General features: G+C 40.3%; 1 protein-coding gene across 3 annotated transcripts in view; it reads right to left on the reverse strand.

The window, feature by feature from the left end:
• TASP1 (taspase 1) overlaps positions 1–25,000 on the reverse strand; it is a 279,716-nt gene that overhangs the window by 35,986 nt on the left and 218,730 nt on the right. For all 3 annotated transcript variants that reach the window (XR_013961358.1, XM_080683016.1, XM_080683017.1), the window contains 2 exons: positions 17,136–17,246; positions 16–89 (listed from right to left, as the gene is read on the reverse strand). Coding sequence is in view for 2 of the 3 variants with exons in the window: in XM_080683016.1 (XP_080539142.1) it covers positions 16–89; positions 17,136–17,246 (185 nt within the window). In the remaining variant the exon portion in view is untranslated. The remainder of the gene's footprint in view (positions 1–15; positions 90–17,135; positions 17,247–25,000) is intronic.

Genomic DNA, 25,000 nt, shown 5'->3' on the forward strand with positions numbered 1-25,000 from the left:
CGTTTCCCCGCTTACCTTGGCTTTCCCGTCCTGGGCTGACATGTAGCCAACGCACATGCTCTCCGTCGTGTGGCTCCACAGGAACTCCACTGCCATGAGGAGAGCACAAACAGGCACATTCAGATCACAGATGGAAAATAAATTTCTGCTTTTTAATAGAACCGTTAAAGATAGCTTTATACCTAACACACTCAGTTCCCCACTTTCCATTTGCTCTTTCATAAATGTCAAGATGATTTAGTACTCAAAACTGCGTAATGCCATTTACTGTGAAATGAAAAATGTATTTCTTTCTTGTCAAAACTTATGATTATTACATGTAAAATAAATGCTCTTCTGTTTGAAACTTGTAACATTAAAGATACACAAATGCACACACACACTCATACGTACAATACACAATGATTTAGTAAATGTAATATTCCATAACAGTTCCCTTTAAATCTCTCTCTCTCTCTCTCTCTCTCTCTCTCTCTCTCTCTCTCTCTCTCACACACACACACACACACACACACACCTTGGTTTCTAAACACCATTCTTCATGAAAAGAAACCAGGATTTCTTGAAGAAATGTCAATTCCAGAACTGGGGCAGAGAAAATATAAAATGAATCTGGAACATCATGTTGTGCCAGAAAATAAGGAAGAGCTCAAAGAATGATGAGGATTTATCAAACAGACCAGGGGTCAGCTCGACAAATCTGTGCCAATCTAAGTATCAAAATAAATAATAACAGTAATTAACTATCCCACTGAACATAGTAAAAACCAACAAGCCCATACTAATGCAAACAAATAAGTGAATAAGTAAACAGGAGAGAAGAGAAAGCTCTTCCTTGCAGCAGAATGCCCACTCATAAATACAGACAAAATAAGAATTAGCAAGCCATCATGGTTGCTAAAACTAGTTGGTGAAAATTTGAAGAGGAACAGGCTATTTCCATAGTCTCAAGGTATCTCTCCACAAAATTCTTATCTATATATATAAAAGTCTAAGCAACTGAACAACCTAACGACCATTTGACCAGTTGCTATGATGCACACTGACCACCAGGGGACAAACTCTCAACACAGGAGCTGCCCCCTGGTGGTCAGTGCACTCCCACAGCAGGAGCACTGCTCAGCTGACCAGGATGAATGGGAAGGGGATGAGCGGGAGTGGCTCCTCCTCAGATCTCTGCAGGCCATGCCAAGAGACCCCACCAGTGCACAAATCTGTGCACCAGGCCTCTAGTTAAATAGAGAAACCTGATGAACTACATGTGAATCAAATGAACCGAGCCAACATCACCAATTAAGGTACAAATCAATGCTACGAACCTCCTGACAAGACACCTGAGACTCACCACCACTTCTGTGGTATTCCTGTCAAAAATGCAGAGCTAGGATTGCATGAGGAAGCACCACACAAAGCTGATATAGAAATGCTACTAAATAGCCAGTTTGAATTCTTCAAAAATGTCAAAGTCAAAAATACAAAGGAAGTTGAGAAACGTTCCCATTTAAATGCAATGTGTCAACCTGGATTGGATCCTGGACTAGGTTTGGGGGATGTTATAAGAGACAGTATTGAAACAACTGATGGAGTTTTAAAAGGGACTTTGGATTCAATAATAATGTTATATTGATGTTAAATTTTATCATTTTTATATCTATATGTAATTATATAGGAGAATGGCTTGTTCTTAAGGAACATACACAGAAGTATTAGCAGTAAGGACCCCTGAAATCTCCATCTTGGTCTCAAATACTTAAGAAAAAAAAAGTACATGTGTGAGTGTCTGGGTCTATGTGCGTAAGGAGAAGATAAAGGGAAGCAAGGAGTGAGGAAGGAAAAACAAATGGAGGAAAATGAAAACAATGGGTGAATCTGGGTTAAGGAATCATGGATGTCCCTTGTACTATTCTTGTAACTTTTCAAATATAAGTCTGAAATTATACCTAAATTAAGTTACAAGAAGAAAAATTCACAAACACACAGAGATACACACAAAACTTTGTCACCTTCAAGTACATACTATCAAAATTCTAAGTTTTTTGTTTTTTTTAAAAAAACACTTGGTAAAGTTTTGAGGCCCTTATCCAACAAAAATTTCAAAAGTCCCTGATAATAAAACTGCATTGCTCAACACTCAACCCTCTGGGTCCCAGGCCATCCATCTGTTTATGTCCCTGAGCTAATTAACCCTGAAGACAAGTGTTTGAGTTGAGACACAACTGTGGGATCAGTGATCCTGGACTGACGCTTTGCCAGACATGTGGGGAAGAAAGAAGCTTAGGGACAAAATTGAGTTCCTCAGATACGTGGCTTATTCCCTCATCATCAATTAATTACCAAACCTGCCAACCTGCTAAACAGACGCTCTGCGAAAGAGCGCAGGAAAACAGTATCACGCAATGAAGCAAGCACTCTTCACCAGATGTTTTTCTTCCTCACACATCTCCTTTGAACTTAAAAATCTTCAAGTCCAGAGCAAGATCTTGGATATTCTAATTGCCTAAGAAAGCAAAGGCACTCAAGTCTTACTGAGTTTCCCTAGAGTAATGACAATGCAAATGTATCTATAAATACAAAGTTAAAAGAAAGTAATTCAATGTCTAGAAATTCAGTCTTCACTCTTTTCACAAATCCCCCTAAAAAGGGGTGCATTGTACTAAGACATTTTTAATACCAACAATTCTAATCAGTAGATAATGATTCATTCAGTATATAACGAGTTCAAGCTAGCTTGAAAAACTCAGCAGGAACTGTCTACAATTTAAATTATAGAATACTTTTGAAAAGAAACCCTATTTTATTTATTTTAGTGCATGTCTTAAATTAATATGACAAATTATTTCTTGGTGGAGGACTTCAGGGAAGCAGGAGAGGGAGGAACTAACATTCCGAATCTATCCTATGCTGGCACTGTCTTTTGTAGAACTCAGCAAAGCCTGGATGGGGCACCTGATGCTCACAGAAAGTACGAAAATGGCTTATGTCATTTTAGTACATAAACAAACTGGAATTCAAACTGGACTTGTGGATTCCAAAACCTTCGATCTCCCATTGTTCTATTACTCTGAAATTTACTCAGCTTGAAAAGGACTTATAATTAGTGTTACATATTAAGAAGATTAAATTCTGTGCAAACACCAAAGGACCACAAAACATCAAACACAAATACAATTCTTAAATATCTCCAAAGAAAAGATTTTAAAACAATAACAAAACCCGGAGATCATAAAAGACAAGATCAATGAATCTGACTACTTTAAAAAAATGTTTACTGCATTTTCTTTACCATATGGGGGGAAAAAGTCAAGAGACAAACTAGGGAAATATTTGCAATTCATAGCAAAGAAAAAGGACTAATTTTCTTAATATATAAAGATCTGCTACAAATCAATAAGAGACAAATATCCAAAGATAAAGCAAGAAGGATATAAACAAAAGGAAACATGAATGACCCTCAAACACAAAAAGATTTCTCCTACTAAAAGAACTGCAAACTAAAACCAAAAGATACCATTATTCATCTATCAGGTTATCAGATATCAAAAGGGTTAAAACAACTTGGGGGGAGGGGTGGTGAAGAAACGAGCACTCTCATAAAATGATGGTGGGAGTATGGCCATTTGGAAATACATTCTTGTAATTTGTGGTAGCTATGCTCTATAAGGTCAGCATGAACAATTATTTAGCAAATATGAACCCATCACTCCTAAGAGAAAAATACAGCGTTAGGTTCCTACAAGTCTCTGGTCACAACATTTTCAATCAGTAAGTAACTTTTATTTCATGTGGGTTTCTGTTTAAAGACATCTAATTTAATATGTTTCTCACAAGTAATTAACTATATGCAGTATTCTTGTATAATAAAACAGCAGCCAAGACAAGTTTAACATTTTCCTGACCCCGGAAAACCTGCCCATGACTTTCTTTGATTTTAGCCTCAATAATGCTGGCCCCTATGCTCTTTTTACTGGCCATCTTCTCATGAATCCACAAATTAAACTATATTCCAGCTTCTCCATGGCTTCCATTATGCACCATAGAGGTTACTTTATCAGTTTCTGGAGCAACATACAGATCAGTGACTTCCTCTTCCTTTTCTGGATATACGGTATTGTTGGTTCATTAATTTTGAACTCATGGTCAACAGCATAATAACACTTGCCTGAATGAAGCTAATCCCACACACACATTTTCTTTTCTTTTCTTTTCTTTTTTAGATATGTTTTTATTGATTTTTTAGAGAGAGAGGAAGAGGGAGAGAAGATAGAAACATTGATCAGCTGCCTCCTGCACGCCCCCAACTTGGGCCCTGACTGGGAATTGAACGGTGACCTCCTGCCTCACTTAACCACTGAGCCATGCCAGCCGGGCCATACACATTTCTACACAACCTCCTTGCACTTAGGAACACTAGACAGCAATTCAGCATTATGCTTGGGGGCCATTTTAAACAGCAAAATCATCAACAAAAAACACAAAACTGTGAAAATGTGGCACAAATAGACCACAGAAAGGATACTTGTTTATAAGCTGAGACAAGAAGGCAGAGCATCAGCTTGTTCACCTAAGCTGGGAATGTGCATGTCAGGTGACTCAGATTTTTCACCACTCTGCCCATACCACAAATGGCTGTGAAAGTGCTGGGAGTGCTAATTTTGAGATTAAAAATAAATTTCTCCAAGTAGGAAAATTAATAAATAAGAAATTTACAAATAATGAGGATTGACTGTAGTTACCAAAATGACATATCCTTTGACCTCACAATTCTACTTCTAGGTATTGGTTCTGCAAATACGCATTTATATTTATAAAAGAACACCTTTAAAAAGCTATTCATTGGCCCAGCCAGCGTGGCTCAGTGGTTGAGTATTGACCTATGAACCAGGAGGTCATGGTTCAATTCCTGATCAGGGCATATGCCTGGGTTGCGAGCTCAATTCCCAGTGGGGTGCGTGCAGGAGGCAGTCAATCAATGATTCTCTCATCATTGATGTTTCTATCCCTCTCTCCCTCTCCCTTCTCTGAAATCAATGAAACAAATATTAAAACCTGAGTTATCATTTATGACTAGAAAAAAAAGATATTCATTGAAGTAGTTTTAACTAGGAAGAAACTGGAAATAGCTTAATTGCCCATTGTTGGGACTATCTATAATAATAAAAGTGTAATATGCTAATTAGACTGGACATCCTTCCAGACAACCTTCCAGATGAAGCTGGGGCAGTGAGGGAAGCCCGGGTCCCAGGTGCCAGAGGGAAGCTGGTGCTGGCAGCTGGGGGAAGGAAGGCCTACTTTTGCACGAATTTCATGCATCGGGCCTCTAATATACATATAACTATAGTACTCAATTCAATGGAATACAACACAACAATTAAAAAACAAAGGAAGTAGCTCTACATACATGATATGGAACTATCTGTACTAAATATTTTTCAAACTTTTGACCATGAACCAAAATAAAGCAAAAAAAAAAACCAAACAAACAAAAAAAAAAACAAAAAAAAAACAGCCCCAAATATTTTTACTTACTATACACATTTTTATAACTAAAATTGCATAAAATAATACCATTTTATTAGCAATGCATTGGTATTCTACCCAATGCATTAAAAAGATTATGCTTGTGACTCATTAAATTGACTTCAGACCTCATTAATATAACTTCAGTTTGAAAAAACACTAATCTGCAAAATATATAGTTTATCTAAAATAAAAGGTAAAGTGGAGGATGATTTATAGAGGTGTGCAGGCATTTTTGTGAAAGAAAATAAAAGGGCACCATAGATGAACATGTTTACAAATACATGGGATCTCTCTGGAAGAAGATCTTAAGAACTGGTTGAGTCAGAAAGTTGAGTAGAGGGCAACCTATTTTTTACAATCTATCCCTCCTGAAACTTCTGAATTTTGTCCTGTTTTCATTCATGTCCTATTTTTTTTTTTAAAGAATATCCCTAGGAACCTCAATTACCCTGTTAATCTATATTATCTACAAAGAATTAATTTCTTACATGTTTAGATTATGATATTCTGAATTACTGAAATTTTATGTAATGGTAGTAGGATGTTAGCAATTTTTTTAACTCCCGATTGATTTTATTATTCAATTTATCTTTTCTATTTAAGGTAATCTTAGATGGCTCCCAAGACCAGTCCGTTGGAGTTGGCTGTTGTTGGAAGTGGGTTGGGTTGGGGGACTGGGCTGGGGCAGAGAGACCCTGCTCACTGGCAGTCCGGGGTGGAGTAGAAACTGCATTTGAGAGCCTGGGGTGTAGCAGGAAGGAGATGAGGCAGGAGCAGCAAGCAAGCTGGGGATATGGGACCCACTTCAGTCCCCAGCTTCATTCTCTTCTAACGTTTCCCCATTGGTGGCATTATCTGCAGACTTGGAGGCTTTCTTTTTTTTTTTTTTTTTTTTCTTTTTCCCTTTTTCGGGGTTTTCCAACTTGCAGAACTCTGGAGGAGGGTCTTTAAGCTCTGCATCCTGGGCCTTCAATTCAGACTTGTAAAGGGACCACTGGTTATCATATCAGCATGGGGCCATTGGGCATGAGTAGAACCATAAATTTAAATTATGAGAAGGGGTCGACTCCCAGTCGGGGCACATACCTGGGTTGTGGGTTTGAGCCCCGGTCCAGACCATGTTTCTCTCACATTAATGTTTCTGTTTCTCTCTCCTACGCCCCCCCTCCCCCCCCCCCCCCACCTCTCTAAACAAGTCCTTGGGTGAGGATTAAAAAATATACAAAACAAAGAACCTCACTGCCTGGCTTCCCATCCCAGAGTTTCTTGCATGAAAAACAGAACTCTAAAACAGAACTGTCTTGGGCTGGACAGTTGCCAAGTCAGCTGCTGCTCCTTAGCCTTAGGTCAAATGGCTTACCTGAGGACATTTTGCACAGGGTTTAAGTTATTCCTTATTGAATAGAGATAAATTCATTGGAGATTTTTTCCCATGGTTGTTAGATTCTTTAAAACCCAATGGGAGTTTCATACAAGGATGCTTTACTATCCTGACATAGAATCCTTAAGATTTATAGAATACTTGGCCCATTATGCCCATGAAGTAGTTGAGTTGGCTTGCTTCCCTGAAAAACTTTCACCTCTGCACTGTCCTGGGAGGGTTGGGGATTAAGTTCTATAGAACCCCAGTTATACTAAGCCAAGGAAACAATTATCTTCCCTTTCCAAGGTTCACTCTGACTTGTTCAAGACTAAAGAAGGGTGCTGACTGAAAGGGAAGAGAGGGATGTGAGTCAAATAGTAACACAAGCCCTGAAGGACATTTCTATTCTCTTCCTGTTTTATCATTTTATTGTATTAGAAACTGCAGGACATAGGGGCCACTGGCTGGGCTTGGAAGTTCTCTGCTGAAAAGAAAAGCATTCAGTAAAACATGTTTTATTGAAATATGATTTCATTCATTCAACAAATATTTTTTTAGGATTTATTACTGTTTGAGCACATGAAAACTGACTATAAAATTTGTCAAAATGTTTTTCTGAGTTTTAGGAGAACCAGGGTAATAAGAAGTACTTAATCACTAGAATTCTATTAATAAATCTTTGTGTTTTTTTTTATTTCAGATGGAAAACCTTGTGGCCAAAAAAACTACATCATTAGATTATAGCTAGAACTATACTTCTTATGATGGAGAAGAAAATTATGGATGAAAATCTATTTGTAATTGTAAAAAGTAGACTAGTGATATTTAAGGGAAGAAAAGTTGTTTTAAAGCAAACAAAGCAGATTATAGCTACTTGTAATCAATATCTTTGTATTTTAAAAACAAAAATTAAGAAAAACAACAACCTCCCCCCACCCCCGCAAAGAAAAAAACACTAGAAGTATTAATTGGTAGCTACAAAATAGTCATGGGATTGTAAAGTACAGCATAGGAAATATAGTCAACCATACTGTAATAACTATATACAGTGATAGCTGGGCACCTGAAATATCAGGGGAAACGCTTTGTAAAGTATGTGATTATCTCACTGCTATGTTGTATATCTGAAATTAATACAAAATATGGCTGAATGCAAACTGTAATTTAAAAATAAAATAAAAAACACAAATGCTAATTCTGAATTATATAAATCTCAGAGCACTACTTCAACAGATTAATCCAATTGTTGATAAGTTGAAATAGCATGTCTACCTTAAGACATGATATTTTGCCTCTAAGAATAAATTATTTCATTTGCTTCTTTCCATCTGATCTCTCTCTATATAAAAGGCTAAGTGACCAACCATCCGTCCATCCAGTACATATGACACGCACTGGCAATTTAAAAATAAACATTGACTTGCGCATGTGTAATACATATAAAGCTCTCACTGGCGCCAATCACACTTGTTTCGATCTGTCATTGTCGATCATGAATTTGGTTGACACTTCTATTATAGAGAAAGGGCGAATAGCAATATTAAAGTATTTCTTCTAATTAATTTCCTTTCAATGTGCACGAATCCATGCACCTGGCCACTAGTCCTTAAATAAGAAGCAAAATGCCAGCTTATCTCTTAAAACAAAAATAAAGTTGTAACAATCCCAAAGCACTACTGGGGCACTAAAGAAATGAGCTTCCATGCACAACACTGAACCCTCTTACAGACCAACATTTTAGTTGTATTTTAAAGGAAAGTTATTAACAGCAGATGAACATCCATACGTGCCTCTTTTCCTATTAACATCCTAATAGCTGATTTGCCTTCTCTTTGAGGGTTATTTTTATGATTCTGTGAGCCCAGCAGAAGCCTAGTCATAAGAGCTCATGGTGGCATGTGCCATGAATTGGAAATAAGTGATATTGTTGGGGCCCCAAGAATGAAGTTCCTTTGAAGTGTTTGTGTTTATACATACTCGCCAAATTTTTAATGCCAGTAAAACCAAAAGACGGTTTAGAATTTTAACTTATAGTAAAATGACATTTTATCTTTTTCATGTTCTGGAGAGCACCAATTCAACTGAACATTTTTTAAAAAATTTAAACAATAGCTAATTTTGGTAACAGTGACAAAAATAGTACTTGATAAAGAACTTTGCCTATTCTGAAAGGGGAGGGAGCACCACGTTCAAGTTCCAATTGGCAACTGAAGAACAGTTTGACTTGATAGCGCTAAGTCTAGAATGATAAAGGAACTCATTATTCTTTTAGTTAAATATGTAAAAAACTCTCATAGAGGAAATCATATAATATACCATTTATGTAAAGTGCAGACAGGCCCACATGGGGCTTCAAACTTATGGGTAATGGGCAATTTCTTAAGCTGAATGGCAGGTCCACAGGTGCTCATTTTATTATTGTCCTTTATAACTTACAAATATATTACATTCTTTTTTTGAAGTTTATTTTTATTGTTGACACTATTACAGATGTTCACATTCCCCCCCTTTGTCTATGACCACCCCCCACCACCACCCCTTCCCTCTGGCCATCACCATAGCTGTCTGTGTCTATGGGTTATGTATATATGTTCTTTGGCTAATCCCTTCACCTTCTTTCATGCTGTCCACACACTCACCCCAGCCATCCCCAGCCCCCATCCCTGCCGACAGCTATCACTCTGTTCCACGTATCCATGCCTCTGTTTTATTTTGTTCATCATTTTATTTTGTTCATTAGATTCCATATATAGTAAATTAGATCATATGGTACTGGTCTTTCACTAACTGGCTTATTTCATTTAGCATAATAACCTCCAGGTCCATTCATGCTATTGCAAAAGGTAAGATTTCCATTTTTTACAGCTGCATAGTATTCCATTGTGTAAATGTACCACTCCTTTTTATCCACTCATCTACTGATGGGCACTTGGGCTGTTTCCAGATTATTGTAAATAATGCTGCTATGTCCCAGCTGGTGTTGCTCAGTGGTTGAGCATCAACCTATGAACCAGGAGGTAACAGTTCAATTACCAGTCAGGGCACATGCCCAGATTGTGGGCTTGATCCCCAGTAGGGGGCATGCAGGAGGCAGCTGATCAATGATTCTCATCCTCATGTTTCTATCTGTCCTTCTCCCATCCTCTGAAATAAATAAAATATATATATATTTAAAAAATAAATGCTGCTATGAACATAAGGGTGCATATATTCTTTCCAAATGGTGTTTTGGAATTCTTAATATATACAGATAGTCCTCAGGTTACGTTGGATTCGATATACGTCTTTTTGTGGTTATGTCGCCATCTCCATTTATAAAAAAAAAAAAAGTTCCGTCATTTTGACATATGTACTTTATGTTTTTTATTATTTACTAGAGGCCTGGTGCATGAAATTCATGCACGGGGTGGGGGGGGGGGTGTCCCTCAGCCCAGCCTGCACCCTCTCCAATCTGGGATCCCTCTCACAATCCAGGACTGCTGGCTCCCAACTGCTCGCCTGCCTTCCTGATTGCCCCTAACCGCTTCTGCCTGCCAGCCTGATCACCCCTAACCACTCCCCTGCCAGCCTGATTGATGCCTAACTGCTCCCCTGCCAGCCTGATTGCCCCTAACTGCCCTCCCCTGCAGGCCTGGTCACCCCTAACTGCCCTCCCCTGCAGGCCGGGTCCCCCCCAACTGCTCTCCCCTGCAGGCCTGGGTCCCCCCCAACTGCCCCTCCCTGCAGGCCCGGTCGCCCCCAACTTCCTTCCTCTGCTGGCCTGGTCACCCCTAACTGCCCTCCCTTGCAGGCCTGGTCCCTCCCAACTGCCCTCCCTTGCAGGCCTAATCCCTCCCAACTGCCCTCCCCTGCTGGCCATCTTGTGGCAGCCATCTTGTGTCCACATGGGGGCAGCCATCTTTGACCACATGGGGGCAGCCATCTTGTGTGTTGGAGTGATGGTCAATTTGCATATTACTCTTTTATTAGATAGGATTATTAACCATACTATATACAGTGGCCTCAATAAAGCACTTCTATAGTGGCCTGGAAAGCACATGTAATTGTACTTTAGCAGGTAAAAATATATTGGTTTTTCTTCTCTAAAAGCAAGGAAAATTAATTCTTCTCAGCTGTTTTATTCCAGGGACAAGCATTTGCTTTGCATTAAAGCAGTGATTTGTAGGCTAGGCTTTGCCAGCATTTTGTGATCTGGGGGGTGGGAGGTGGGGGGACGGGTGTTACAAACACATTCACATCCAAATTGTCCTTTTACAAGGCTGTTTGTTGGGGCTGTCTTCTGCAATCCATTGAAACTGTCTCCAAACTGTCTTCTTGTTCCTGTGCACTCATCATTATCCAACTCTTTCTACCCATATTGTTTGTTTTTGAAAGCTTGTGAGGTTATTCTGTGTGACTTTTCATTTTTCTAAAAAAGTGGCTAATTTCTTTCAAAATTTCTGCTAAATTATCAATAAGGAAATTCCATTTGGTGCTTAATTTATTCATCTATTAATTATTGGGAGCCTACTATGGAGGATAAGTAGAAAGTTGGATATGAGACAGTCCTTGTCCTCAAATGATTCACAATCTGGTGGTATGAGTCTTATAAGGCAGTGGAATCTTCTAACAATTGAAAAGATATTTCAAACCCCTGTACTGTCCATGTGAGTCACTAGGGTTCACTATTCCTTTGAAATGATTTTAGAAAAAAAGTTAATAAGTGGTGGCCTGGAGGGAGGAGCAGACACTTTAACACATGACTAGGATGTGTCATGATGAGTGCCAACTGCTTGTTGCAAACAGAACACAAGGAAGGAACAAATCATCTGGGAGAAGGGCTTCCAAAGGATTATAGGAAGATTCCCTTCTGACCCAGGTCTTAAAGAAGGAATATAATTGGCCCAGGGCATTTCAAGCAACAGTGACAGCTTGTGAAAGTTACTAGGGGTCAGGGGTGGGGGTGGGAGGGTGGGGGTGAGGGAATGACCCTTTGGAAGAAGACTAAGCAATTTGTAGTGGCCAGAACTAGGGGTTTTGCAGATGAATGGAGAAAAACAAGTAGTAGTCAGAAACAGCACTGAAAGCATGTTCTGGGGTCATATGAAGGAAGTGCATTTCCCATTAAGTTAAGTAGTTCCCATCTACCTTGTAGGGAAATGAGCAACTGAGGTAGGACTGTGAGTGTGTATGTGTGTGCAACCTCATTGGAGAAATAAAAGCAGAGAGCATGAGAGTGATAAAGAATATATATTTTGTTTTTACTAGAGGCCCGGTGCATGAAAATTCATGCACTGGAGGGGGGCGTCCCTCAGCCCGGCCTGCCCCTCTCACAGTCCAGGAGCCCTGAGGGGCAGGAGGCGACCCGGCGATCAGGGGAAGGCGACGCCCCCATCACACCTCTGCTGCTGCCACTGCAGACAGTGCAAGCTTCGGCCGGCCCTGGTTACCTGAGCCATGGGCATCCCTGGGTGGCTGGGCAGCCACCATGCAAGGCTTGCCTGCACCTCAGGCAGGCCATGGGTGGCTGGGGGGCTAAGGGGACTGGGCGCTTCTATCTTGTAGCTGTGGGCACCGCCATCATTGAGGGCGTGGCAGTCAATTAGCATATTCCCTCTTTATTAGATAGGATTATTAGGTAGGATAGGAAGTTATTCAACATTTACTTAAACACACAGACAAACTAATTACATATACTTATACGGCTCTTGTTTTAACCACTATCATCCCTCTGATCCTGGGATTCATGTAGCTCTCTAAGTCACAGTTGGGTCAGGTTCTCTTTTTTGTCCTTTCTGCTTCAGGACAGTCTGTTTTTCTCCTAACTTCCCTTGTTTTTCAGACCATAGTTGGGTTCTCTATATAGAGAGAAGTCTGGTGGCAGTATGGAAGTGGAAGATGAGTAGAGGTGGGAAGGAGACAGTCTGGAAATGAGTGACTAGGGCCTGCAAAGTGGAGGGCACTGATCATATCTGTCCCAGAGGCTCCAAAGAAGAGAACCAGGATTCAGTGATGCATGGTGAAGTCTGAAGTCTGAGTTGCCTACAGATGCAATAGAGCATCCTGATTTGCCATTGTAGATTGTTAGACAAATTAGAGGGCCATTTGGCAGTGAGAGGATTCAGAGGGTTTATTAGTTATCTATTGCTGCATAAATTATCACAAAAATCTAGCTGTTTAAAACAACAAACATTTATTATCTCAGTTACTGTGAGTGAGGAATTAAGCTGTTTCTTATGAGATTTCAATCAAGAAATCTGCCCAGGGCTACAGTCATCTGAAGGCTCACACTCAGAGGTGAGGCTGTTGGAAGGAAGTCTCCATGCCTCATTGGGTGTTGGAAGGAGGTCACACTTTTTTGCCACATGCTGCTTGAGCGTCCTCACAAGATGGCTGTTGGCTTTTCCCAGAATGAGTGTTCCAACAGTGATAGCTAGGAGAAAGCCACAATGCCTCTTTTGACCTCTCCTCAGAAGTCCTACACTGTCACTTTGCCATATTTTTATGCATTGGACAGGACTCTTAAGGGGAGAGGAATTAAGCTCCACCTCTTGCAAACAATTTATGGGCAAAGCACATGTATGTAACAAGGTCACACAAGATGACTTTGAGGCTTCCTTCATACTGAGATTCTCTAACTCTATTCGTGAATCAGTAAAGGAAAGACAAATCTTGAAAATACCTGTATTTGAGTCATCCCACTCTTGAAGGGACCCACTGGGGCTCTTATAATTGAGGTAATTGTTAAGAGGAGTGGTTCAGTAATGCCATTCTAGATACTCTATCAAGTGACAATGGGATTTAATTGAATGAAAACACCACTTACGGTTTTCAGAAAAGAGTAGGTACAGAAAAAGCTGAAGTTAGAAATTGTTTTGATTATTCTATCCAAAAAAGTGATTGACTTTTACAATATATAGTAGTTAATTTTAATTTTTGGGTTGTTTTTTTTTAATGCTCCTCCTAGGATATTTTTCCATTGATTTTTAGAGAGAATGGAAGGGAGGGAAGGGGAGGGGAGAGGGAGGGAAAAGAGGGAAAGAATAACCAGATCCAGAGACTGGTGGCTCTGAGAATGGGGTGGCAAAGATGGCTTTCCATCTCCCTTCCTATCCTTCTGTACCATGTTTGCTTTCTTACTACATACTGAATATACATAACTTTTTTAAAGCCAAAAATGTAAACATCCATATAGTTTGTAGCATCTATGAGTTGATACTAGTATTCACTGGGTTTTAGTAGATAAACCTCACAAACATCAATCCCTCTAGTTCACTTAAACAAATTTCACTTATTTCATAAATTGACACTACATTTCATTCTTCTTAAGACAGAGAAAATTACTAACTTGCTAATAAAAACTATTTAACATAAGCAAAAATTCTATGACTTATCCTTAAATATGCATTTCTATACAATACCACCAAAAATACCTTACAACCTTCAGGATTAACTCTAATGGGCAAGAGTCCAGGCTCAGTAAAGAACTAACCCTCTGTCCGGATTAGTCCATGAAGCAGTTTTAATAACTGTCCTCCCAACTCCTCATATCAAGGGTTATTCTGAGTTCTTTTGGAAAGCCCAGCTACATCCTCTGCATATTCTGAAATCAAACTCTTTACTATCTAACTGGGAAAGATATTCAAAGGATTCAGCAATGATTAAGAAGCAAATGGTTGCCGAAACCAGTTTGGCTCAGTGGATAGAGCGTCGGCCTGCGGACTGAAGGGTCCCGGGTTCGATTCCGATCAAGGGCGTGTACCTTGGTTGCGGGCACATCCCCAGTGGGAGGTGTGCAGGAGGCAGCTGATCGATGTTTCTCTCTCATCGATGTTTCTAGCTCTCTATCCCTCTCCCTTCCTCTCTGTAAAATATCAATAAAATATATTTAAAAAAAAAAAAAGAAGCAAATGGTTAATGTGCCCTAGTTTAACAAAAGGTGGCCATTTATTTATTTACTAGAAGCCTGATGCATGAAATTCGTGCAAGAGTAGGCCTTCCTTCCCCCGGCTGCCGGCACTGGCTTCCCTCTGGCTGCTGGCAGACACCCGGTACCTGAGCTTCCCTCACAGCCCCAGCTTTGTCCAGAAGGTCGTCTGGAAGGACATCTAATTAGCATATTATGCATTTATTATTACAGATTGGTTTGTTTTTTAAAAGGTGGACATTTAAAAAAAATTCCCAAAGTCAAATCAGTATCCTATATAATAAAAGGGTAATATGCAAATTGACCATCACTCCAACACACAAGATGGCCGCCCCCAGGTGGACACAAGATGGTTGCCACAAGATGGCCAGCAATGGAGGGCAGTTGTGGGCAATCAGGCCAGCAGGGGAGGGCAGTTGGGGGCGACCATGCCAGCAGGTGAGGGCTGTTAGGGGTGACCAGGACTTCAGGGGAGGACAGTTAGGGGTGACCAGGCCAGCAGGGTAGGGCAGTTAGGGGCTATCGGGCTGGCAGGGGAGCAATTAGGCATTGATCAGGCTGGCAGGGGAGTGGTTAGAGGGTGATCAGGCTGGCAGGCAGAAGTTGTTAGAGGCAATCAGGCAGGCAGGCATGGGAGCGGTTGGGAGCCAGCAGTCCTGGATTGTGAGAGGGATGTCTGACTGCCCATTTAGGCCCGATCACACCGGGATCAGGCCTAAACAGGCAGTTGGACATCCCTCGAGGGGTCCCAGATTGGAGAGGGTGCAGACTGGCCTGAGGGACAACCCCCCACCCCCGTGCACAAATTTCATGCACCAGGCCTCTAGTCAAGTATAATAGGTAGAAAGAGAAAGAGATTACCAAAAATATGATGAGGTTGGTGGTCAGAATCCAGGTGGAGAAAGAGGCCCTTTATATAAAAGTACATTTTTTTTCCTTTGAGAAATGAGGGGAGAGATTTTATGAAAGCTCTTTGGGCTTCTATATAGAAAATACTGTTTACACTCATAAGAAATGCTCAGTCTTCTATTTTATACTCTCAGAACCTCAGGGTATGAAGAGACTTGTACTATAACAATCCACAACAATCATACAACATAGATCAGGCACCACCCACACTTTCTATAAGGAATTTGATACAAAGGTCTGAACTACCTGTGAATTACCTATACTGCTCATATAAAAAATACTTAGAGAAGAATGGATAAATACAGACTGGAATATCCATACAATGAAATACTATACAACAATGGAAATGAACAAACTAATGACATGTGTAATAAGATGGATGAATCTCACAGGCTTAAGGTTGACTGACCACATCAGACACAAATAGTGCACATCCTATGATTCCATTTATATAAAATATAAAACCAAGCAAAACTAATCATGGTTTTAGAAGTCAGCATAGTGGTTACTTTGGAGGGGGTAGAGACTGGGAGGAATTACCAGGGGTGTTCTGGAATTGTAGTAAAGTTCTATTTTTTTATATGGGTACTGCTTACATAGGTGGGTTCACTTTTGTATTAATTTGTCAAGCAGTTGCAGCTATGATTTGTGCACTTTTCTGCATGTATGTATACTTCAATTTAAAACATACAAGGCTCCCTGCTAGTTTATGTGGTACCTTTATGCAGATTTTTCTAAATACCCACCCTGGGTGGATGAATTAGAAAAAGACACCCCATGGGCAGAGGTAGCCTACAAGTTTGGGCCATGGCAAGTGGAGAGCAGGCTGGGTTTTATCCCCACTGATGCATTTGGCTAAGCACACATCTGGATGAACATATGCAAATCTGAAAAACAGTCATTTGGTCCGTCCTCACCACAGCTTTATGAGAGGACATGGCAGATGTCCTTATTTTACAGATGTGGAAGTGACAAAGAGCAATAAGACTGATGCATGAAGGTGTCGCAGCTAATAAGCAATAGAGTCAGGATGGATTTCTAGTCCAATTGTTCTTCACATGGTTCTGATTCCTTTTTGGGAGGGAAGACAGGAAGGAACTCTCTATGTTACTGTGTATATTGTTATGGGTCATCTCAAATGTTTTGTAGAATAAGGCAGGGGATAAATACATGGTCCCATATTCTTAATATTGAGCTTTTGTGAAGGTCCTTGGTTCTAAGCCCATTTGAAAACTATTCTCTACGCACAGACTCAGAAGTAAACATTCATCTTTTGGATGTTTATCTATGCAAAAAAATCAGGAGAATAGAGAACGTTACATGTCAACAGAGTATCCTGGCTCTCCCACAGCTTATTGACTTAAGGATATAAATCTTTCCTTGTCTTGAAAAAAATGAAAGAGAAAGACACACACATACTGTTTATGTCCAGCTTACCTAGAAGTGTCTGCTTATTTTGGGAGGAGTCAGGCTCTGCAGAACATCTGCAAGATCGAAGAACAATCACTCCTCCAAGCACACCATCTTCACTGGCCAGGAAAGGTGAACCTAGGCAGAAATGACTAGTGATCACTTCTCAGTCAATTTTACTATTTGCATTTGATTACTACAACAAAAATGTGCTATGAATAAGATCTTGAACAATGCCCATTTCCTGACAATCACCATTGTTCCTGCCTTGTATAGGCTTGATAGCAAAGGCAGGCTGATGCCTGAACAGGGGTCATTTGGCAAAGACAGTGCCAAATGCTGCCAAGAAGACTTGAGTGGGGGTGGAGTGTGCATTACTGTATTCAGAATGGAACTGGAAACACTACCAGATTAAAGGGCCAAACACAAATACAGAAAAAAAAAATGCTCAGAAACTCCCTTTGATCAGCTCTTAGGGATCACTTCCCAGGCTCTCCCTTCTGTCAGGGGCATGCCACCAAAAGCTTTGATTTAGTACCTTAAATTCAATTTTAAACAATAAGCCACAAATTTTATTACAAACATGTTAAAACACTCCCGACGGTTTACACAAATAAGGGTGAAACTACATTTCTATGAGAGTCCAGTGGCTGGAAATGACTGGCCTCTGGGATCTCACACACTAAGCCGCTGTGAGCATTTCAAGAACACGACATTTTAGGACCCCTCTTGCCTCCTCCCCAAGGACATCTTCTTCAAGCATCTGGCATAGCAAGTGAGCATGTGAACCCAAGTGCTAGCAAAGAAATTAGTAAAAATAAAAGCCAACCAAACTGGATGTGGGGGAGCTCTGGTTAAACTTAGTAGATGAAACACATGTGTTTATCTCCACTCTTTCCTCAAATCCCAGTAAGCTGAGGGGAAAAGAAGATAAAAGGGAAGGCCCAATAAGCACAGAGAAAAAGACATACGGGGTGGTGGGGGGGGGATGACTTAAAGAAAATGGGCAAAGGAGACCTATGAAAGCTGAAACGTAAGCTTCCAAGGAGTTGGGTGGGTGGGTGGGTGGGTGGGTGGGTGGGTGGATGGATGGAGGAGAGGTTGGTTGGAGTGAGGGGACTCCTATAGGAAATCACACAGTTTTGTCATAAAACCCAAAGAGCACCAGAAGTTGGAGGCTTCAAGTTCTTCTGAAGGCAGGAGTACAGGATGGAGTTGTAATGAAGATGGTTGGCTGTGTCCAAAAGAATCCTGGGTTCCTTACAGCTGGTCCAAGTTCTAATGTCTCTACCTCTTCCCTCTCCAATGACTCAGCACTCCAAGCCATGGCAAATCCTGCCTCTGCCCCTCGCTTCCTCTGAAAAGCCTCTCAGTGCACCTGGTACTGCCCATACTGCAGCAGGCTCCAGTCTGGCCTCCCTGCCCCACTCATTCAAATCTCTAAATTTATTAATTCAATAAACATGTACTATGTGCTAGAACTTTTCTAGGTATTGGCGGTACAGCAGTGAACCAAACGAAATCCCTGCTCACATCTAGTTGAGCAGGTTGGGGGACAATAAACTCAAGTCAATAAAGAAACCCATTTAGACAGTAGTAAGTGTGCTATGAAGAAAATGATTCCCAGTAAATGACAGAGGGTGTGACTGGGGCAGGGACTACTGTACATCAAGCGGCAGGGAAGGCATCTTTTGGTAAGGAGCTAATAATCATGTGAAGGTCTGGGCAAAGAGCATTCTAGGCAGATCAACCAAACAAATGCACAGACTCTGAGGTGGAAAGGAGCTTGGGTTCAGAAAACACAGAGGAGGCCAGAGTGGCAAGAGCCAAGTGAGAGAGGGGAAGAGATGGTAAACCATGTGTTCAGAGAGTGGCAGGGTCAGGCTATGTAGGGTTACACAAGGAGTTTGAATTTTACTCCAGGTGTGATGAAAAGGCGATGCAGGGCTTTAACCAGGACAATGATAGTTTTTACTTGCACTGGACTGGTTGGCAGGGCAAGAGTGAAAGCAGCAAGCCACCAAAGAAGCTGCCATGGCAACCCAGCTGAGAGATGACAGGGACTTGGGTGAGCCTAGTGGCACTGGAGCAGAGTGGTAAGCCCACGATTTATTCTGTAAGTAGAACCAATGGGGCTGCTTATATGGGAAACAGAGATATCAAAGTTTACTCGAATAAGAAATATGTGCCCAAGCTATGATCACATCACCAAAACCATTCAAAAACCATCAATGCAAAGAAGAATGTTCAAACTCCTTACCCTGACCTAGCCCTTCTCTCCCTTCCCAACCTTCTCTATTTATTTTTACACATGTTATGCTCTAGCCAAATTAGACTCCTTGTATCTCATTTCCCCAAGGCTTATGGTTATGAACTGTCCTTCCAGGCTCCCGTTCCTCCCATTAACTGAATCTGTTCTTCAGCGCACTGCCTTTGTACAGATGCAAGGTCTGTGGGGTGAGGATACCCGATTCACCTTTCAAACCCTCTTAGTGACTAACAAAGTGCTTTCACTCATACACCACCTTCCCCATCCCCAATCTCCTCAAAACAAACACACTCCCACACTCCTGACTTGTGTGGTATGTGGCATGAGGACGATAAGACAGTATGTGAGTGCTCTGAAGGGGGTGGGGTCCCAAGTCACCAGGGAAGCTTAATATCAGGGTTCCTCATCCTTGGTATCAATTCATTCGATAATTTAATGAAACAAGAATTAGAGATATTGAAAGATTCCAAATTTTTCATGGGAAGTACTCAGATTTCATATTAGCACTGTGATGTTAAAAAAAAAAAATGCTGACTCAGAGAGAAGACTTTTTTTTTTTAGTTCCAGGGTTACAATTGTGTTCTTAAGCAAGATATATTTAAAAACAACCCATGCTTCAGCTTCTTTAATTAAAAGACATCTTTCTGGGTTGTTATGAGGACTGATTTTATATACGTGAACTTTGTAACCTCTAAGGTGCTAAACATTTGGTGGTAGCAATACTGATGGTAGGAAGATACTTTATAGCATTTTGCTGGTTCTCAAAGATTATCATGTTGAACAAAATCTATTAAGGTACCTACCTGGATAACCTTCTACAACAGCTGGAACCAGTGCTCAGCTGACATTCAGCAATTAGGAGAGGTGGTGATAGGGTATCAATTTCCCAGTTAAAATGTTAAATAGTCTCTGTATAAAAGGAAACACTATTTCTTATTGTTCCCAGTAAGAAAAGAAAAATTAACATGGAGTGACATGTTGGGCACCGTGTTTGATGCTTTCTGTACCCATACAGAAAACTGGTATCTGCCCTGGCTGGTGTTTCTCAGTGGACAGAGCATCAGCCTGCCCACCAAAGGTTCATGGGTTATGGGTTCAATTTCCAGACAAGGGCAGGTAACTGGGTTGCAGGTTCGATTCCTGGCCTCAGTCGGGGTGCATACAGGAGGCAATCAATTGATGTCTCTCACACTGATGTTTCTCTCTCACACGCAGATGGCCTTCTCTCTCTCTCTCTCTCTCTCTCTCTCTCTCTCTCTCTCTCTCTCTCCCCTCCCTTCCACTCTCTCTAAAAATCAATGGAAAAATATTAATATATATGCAAGGAGTTGCTTAAAATAAGTGAAGAAGATTAAAGAAATAATAATAATTAAGCCTCCTTTACCCTAATAAAATGTCTCAAATAGATTAATTAAATGCCCCAGTCTAAAACTGCTCTGGAATGAAATTATAATTACAGATGGTAAGAAACATATTCACTGTGATCAAATGTGTATAATCTGGACATTCATTTAGATTGTAAACTCAGACTATAAACAAATGAGACAACTACTTATTATATTTTGTCCATAATCTTTAAGGATGAAGACTTTGAAGAAATGAAAAGGAGAATCACTCTAAGTATTAAAATAAATAAGTCAATGGGAATATTAATCAATATTCTTTTGATTGCTAGTGCGAGAATTACAATTAGAAGGATTTTAAGTAAAAAGAATGATTGCTGGCTCATAAAATCCAAGAGAAAAAAATCCCAACTTCTGGAAGGTTAAGGATGTGATGGGTTTCAAGAACAGCCAAAAATAGCTTCCTCTACTAGGGATGGAAATGCCCATCACAGCCAGAGCTGTATACCTGACATTAATCCACCAGAGAAACTTCCTCTCTTTATCAGGTTTACCATTCTTGGGGCCGTCAATCAGACTCAGAAAGACAGGGAACCAGACTGGCCTGGTTTTGGTCAGGAATCAAGCCTAAAACAATCAATTGTGACCAAGAGGCCGTGGGGTGGGGTCACAGACAAACAGACAAATTCTCACATAGATACAAAACACAAATGGAGACAACACTGGGGTATGGAGCCAGGCACCCAGGATCCTACTTGAACTCAGACAATCCACTTCATCTCTCTGAGCCTTGCATTAGTCCCTAATTTGAAAAATTAGGAGACTGGATTAATAGTCCTTGGTGTTTCCACCAGTTCTAACAGGCATAGTCCTAGGGGTACTGTCAGCTTTAGAGACTCATGCCTACCCATAAGCAGCAACCAGCCATTACCTGATGCCAGTAAGCACCTTTTGCAAAACCTGATACAACGCTTCCTCTTCAACATGTGAGAACTTATCAAGAGAGTGATTCTGTAGTTGGATGGCAGCTGTTAGTGTTCCATCTTCCAATCCCATTAAACAAAGAACCTCTGTCTTTTAAACACATTTCTGGGGATTTCTTTCTTCTTTTTAATGTCTATATGCCAAATCACTTGAATGCCATTTTCTCTTGGAGGAATTACACATACTTTGGGAAAAATAAATATACTGATACACACAGAGACAGATGGTTGGGTGGTCAGGTGAGCAAGAAAATGAACAATTGGGGAATAATGAATGTTTTCTAATGAAAACACATACCTCTAACTCCAAAAGAATGACAAAGATTACAAATATTCTTTAAACACAGAAGTAGGGTAACAGTTTATACTTCCTGGAAGACCAAGGACCTCTCCTCTAAAAATGCCTTTGTTAGTTTACATGTCTTTTATAGACATGAAGTATGAGCACAATGATGTGAAGACCACATAACACAATGAGAGTAGCCCATCACTAAGTTCAAAGCATTGGCTCCTTCATAAAGTGCCACTATATTCAGCCCTGGAAGAAAAATCTACAGATTGCTGCCATTATCCTATTAGATTTGTATAAACTTAACCTGCATTCTATCATTTCCTGCCCTCACAAAAATCCCAATGGAATGATTATTACTAGATTCATTTGGTAGGTGAGAAACCAAAGGAAGGGAAGAAAGAAGCTGAGGCACAGGGAGGTGAATGACAGGCCTACAGAAACATGAGGAGGAAGGGTGCGGGGGTGGGGGGGGGGGGGGGCAACAGAAAACAAAACCACTGCCTCAGATCCTCTTGCTACAAACCCTGAGATCTACATCTGTTCCTCAAAACCCACCTCTACACAGTACCACAGTATGTACAATTTGCTGGTAATAAGCATTGTGTTAAACACTCTAATTTAACTCTTTAAAGAGGAGAGTTGAGTGAAGCCAATGACCCTTTTGAAATCCCTTATCTATCAAAATGTGAAAGACAGGAAAAGTTAACTGGTTTCAGGTCATAAAATTCCATTCTATTCCATCAAACTATAATCAGAACCTTAACATAGTCAATAAGTCATGGTTACATCTTTGCAAATAAATATGTTTCCCAGTTTGTCATATTTCTTTTAATTTTTTCTATGACTTTTTTTTTGGTAATAGATAAGCTTTTAATGCTTGTGTGTCAAATTTATCATTCTTTTTTACTTAGAGTTTCTGTATTAGACGTTTTACTGAAAGGCCTTCTGTAATCCAAAATTATGAAATAAGATGTCCATGTTTTCCGTTAGTACTTTTATAATCTCAGTTTTTACATTTAAAACTTTAGTCCCTCAGGAACTACTTCTGGTGTAAGTACGGCAGGGGAGGGCCTGCTCTACTACTTTTTTCCTAAATGGTCAGCAAATTGCCTAACATAAATCTGTTGGCAAATTCATCTCTTACCCACTGATGTGAAATTCATTTTTATTACATATTACATTCCCACATGTATTTGCATTTATACCTACATTATCCTGTTCCACTGATGAAACTATTCCCACAGATACTGAATGGCTTTAATTATGATAGCTTGACATTATATTCTATCTGATCGGGCCAGTTTCCTTTCATTATTCATTTTTTTCACAATATTCTTTGTTACTTTCATGTGATTTTTCCATATGATTTTAAAAATAGGCTTGCTTAGTACTCCTGCCTCCCACTCTCACTGGAATTTTCATATGAACATAATTTAATAAAATTGTATTTTGCATAAGAGTCAGGCTGTCCTGGTCAGTTTTACCCAGGAAAAACTAAGGATGGAGTCAATTACATTCTTGACACCTCCAAATGCTGGAACCATGTAATTTTTAGGCAAGGAAATGTGATGCGATACCCCTAAAATGTAATTTGCAAGCACAGCTCTACATAGTTTAAAAGAATCAAGTATGTATCTTTATAGAATGTCTTATGAGATGTAGACTTAGTATGAAAAACAACCACTGGCTTTTCCTTTATGGTAAGTTTTTATCTTCTGGTCCATTTTATCTGATTTACTACATGCTATAGTCACTAGCAATAATATTTCTATATCGCCTGGCCTGCGGGGCTCAGTATTTGAGTGTCAACCTATAAACCAGGAGGTCGAGGTTCAATTCCTGGTCAGGTCACATGCCCGGGTTGTGGGCTGGATAGCCAGTAGGGGAAGTGCAGGAGACAGCCAACTGATGATTCTCTCTCATCATCGATGTTTCTATCTCTCTCTCCCTCTCCCTCTCTGAAATCATTTTAAAAAATTAAAAAATAAAAATAAAAAATTTCAAGAAGTTTCAGCCTACTCCCCCAGAACAGGACAAAAACCAAACAAAGCAAAACGTGTTTGGATAGCAAGTTGTCTGTGAAGTGAAAACACTCTGGGTTGGCAAATTTTTAGGTTAACTGACCAATCATAAGTATATGAAAGTGTCTGAAACATGAAAAAAGCTTTTCTGGGTGGAGAAAGTTATTGCACATTGAATCTTAGATTCTATTTGTGCTAAATATCTTATGGTATTTATAATATGGTCCAAAGCACCAATGTTCATGAGTAATGCCATTTGCTTCAGGAGGACGAGGCTGGAATTTTTTTAGCTAAACATGGTAAACAAAGTCAATATGATTAAATAATGGAGCTAAGCCCCTGGCTGTCTTTACCAATCACTGCACTAAGACCCTCAAAGAACATCAGACCTGAGGGAACATATACACTCATCTATTGCTGCTTATTGTTTTGAGCTGCTCACTGCTGCTAAATGAGTTTTTCCTTCTATTATTAGACAGGGGACCTGACAGGACTGCCTAGAGCCAGCCAGTAGTGTGTGGGTTCTTGATTTAGTGCACGAAACATTTCACAACACGAGTCTAGTTGAATTTTAGAGGATGTTTATTAAGGCTGAGACGGTGAAATAAGAAGGGGCCTAGGATAACAGAGAGGGACTAGGTGGAGAAATGAGCCTAGGCTGGGCTGCTTTGGCTCACTAAGAAGTCAGAGAAAAGGGGGCCTTGGGGACAGGTTCTGGGGGTTTGTTGGGGACAAACTGCCAATGCCCATTGCTGCCCTGGTTGCAAACCTAGTGAGAACCCTTAGAGTTTAGGAGATGCATGCCTATGGGGGAAGGAGAGAGCGAAGAGGAGGGGAAAAGTGCAGGCCAGCTCCTGGAGGGAGAGCATAGGCAGGGAACTTCTTTTTGAGGGTTTTAAACGCTGGGAGTTTGGGGAGGGGGTTTCTTAGGGGAGGATCTCAATAGAATATTCACCAGTTTTATGCTAACATGCCAAAATGAGA

The sequence above is a fragment of the Plecotus auritus genome, assembly GCF_963455305.1.
Source record: "Plecotus auritus genome assembly, chromosome: 8".
Classification (NCBI taxonomy): domain Eukaryota; kingdom Metazoa; phylum Chordata; class Mammalia; order Chiroptera; family Vespertilionidae; genus Plecotus; species Plecotus auritus.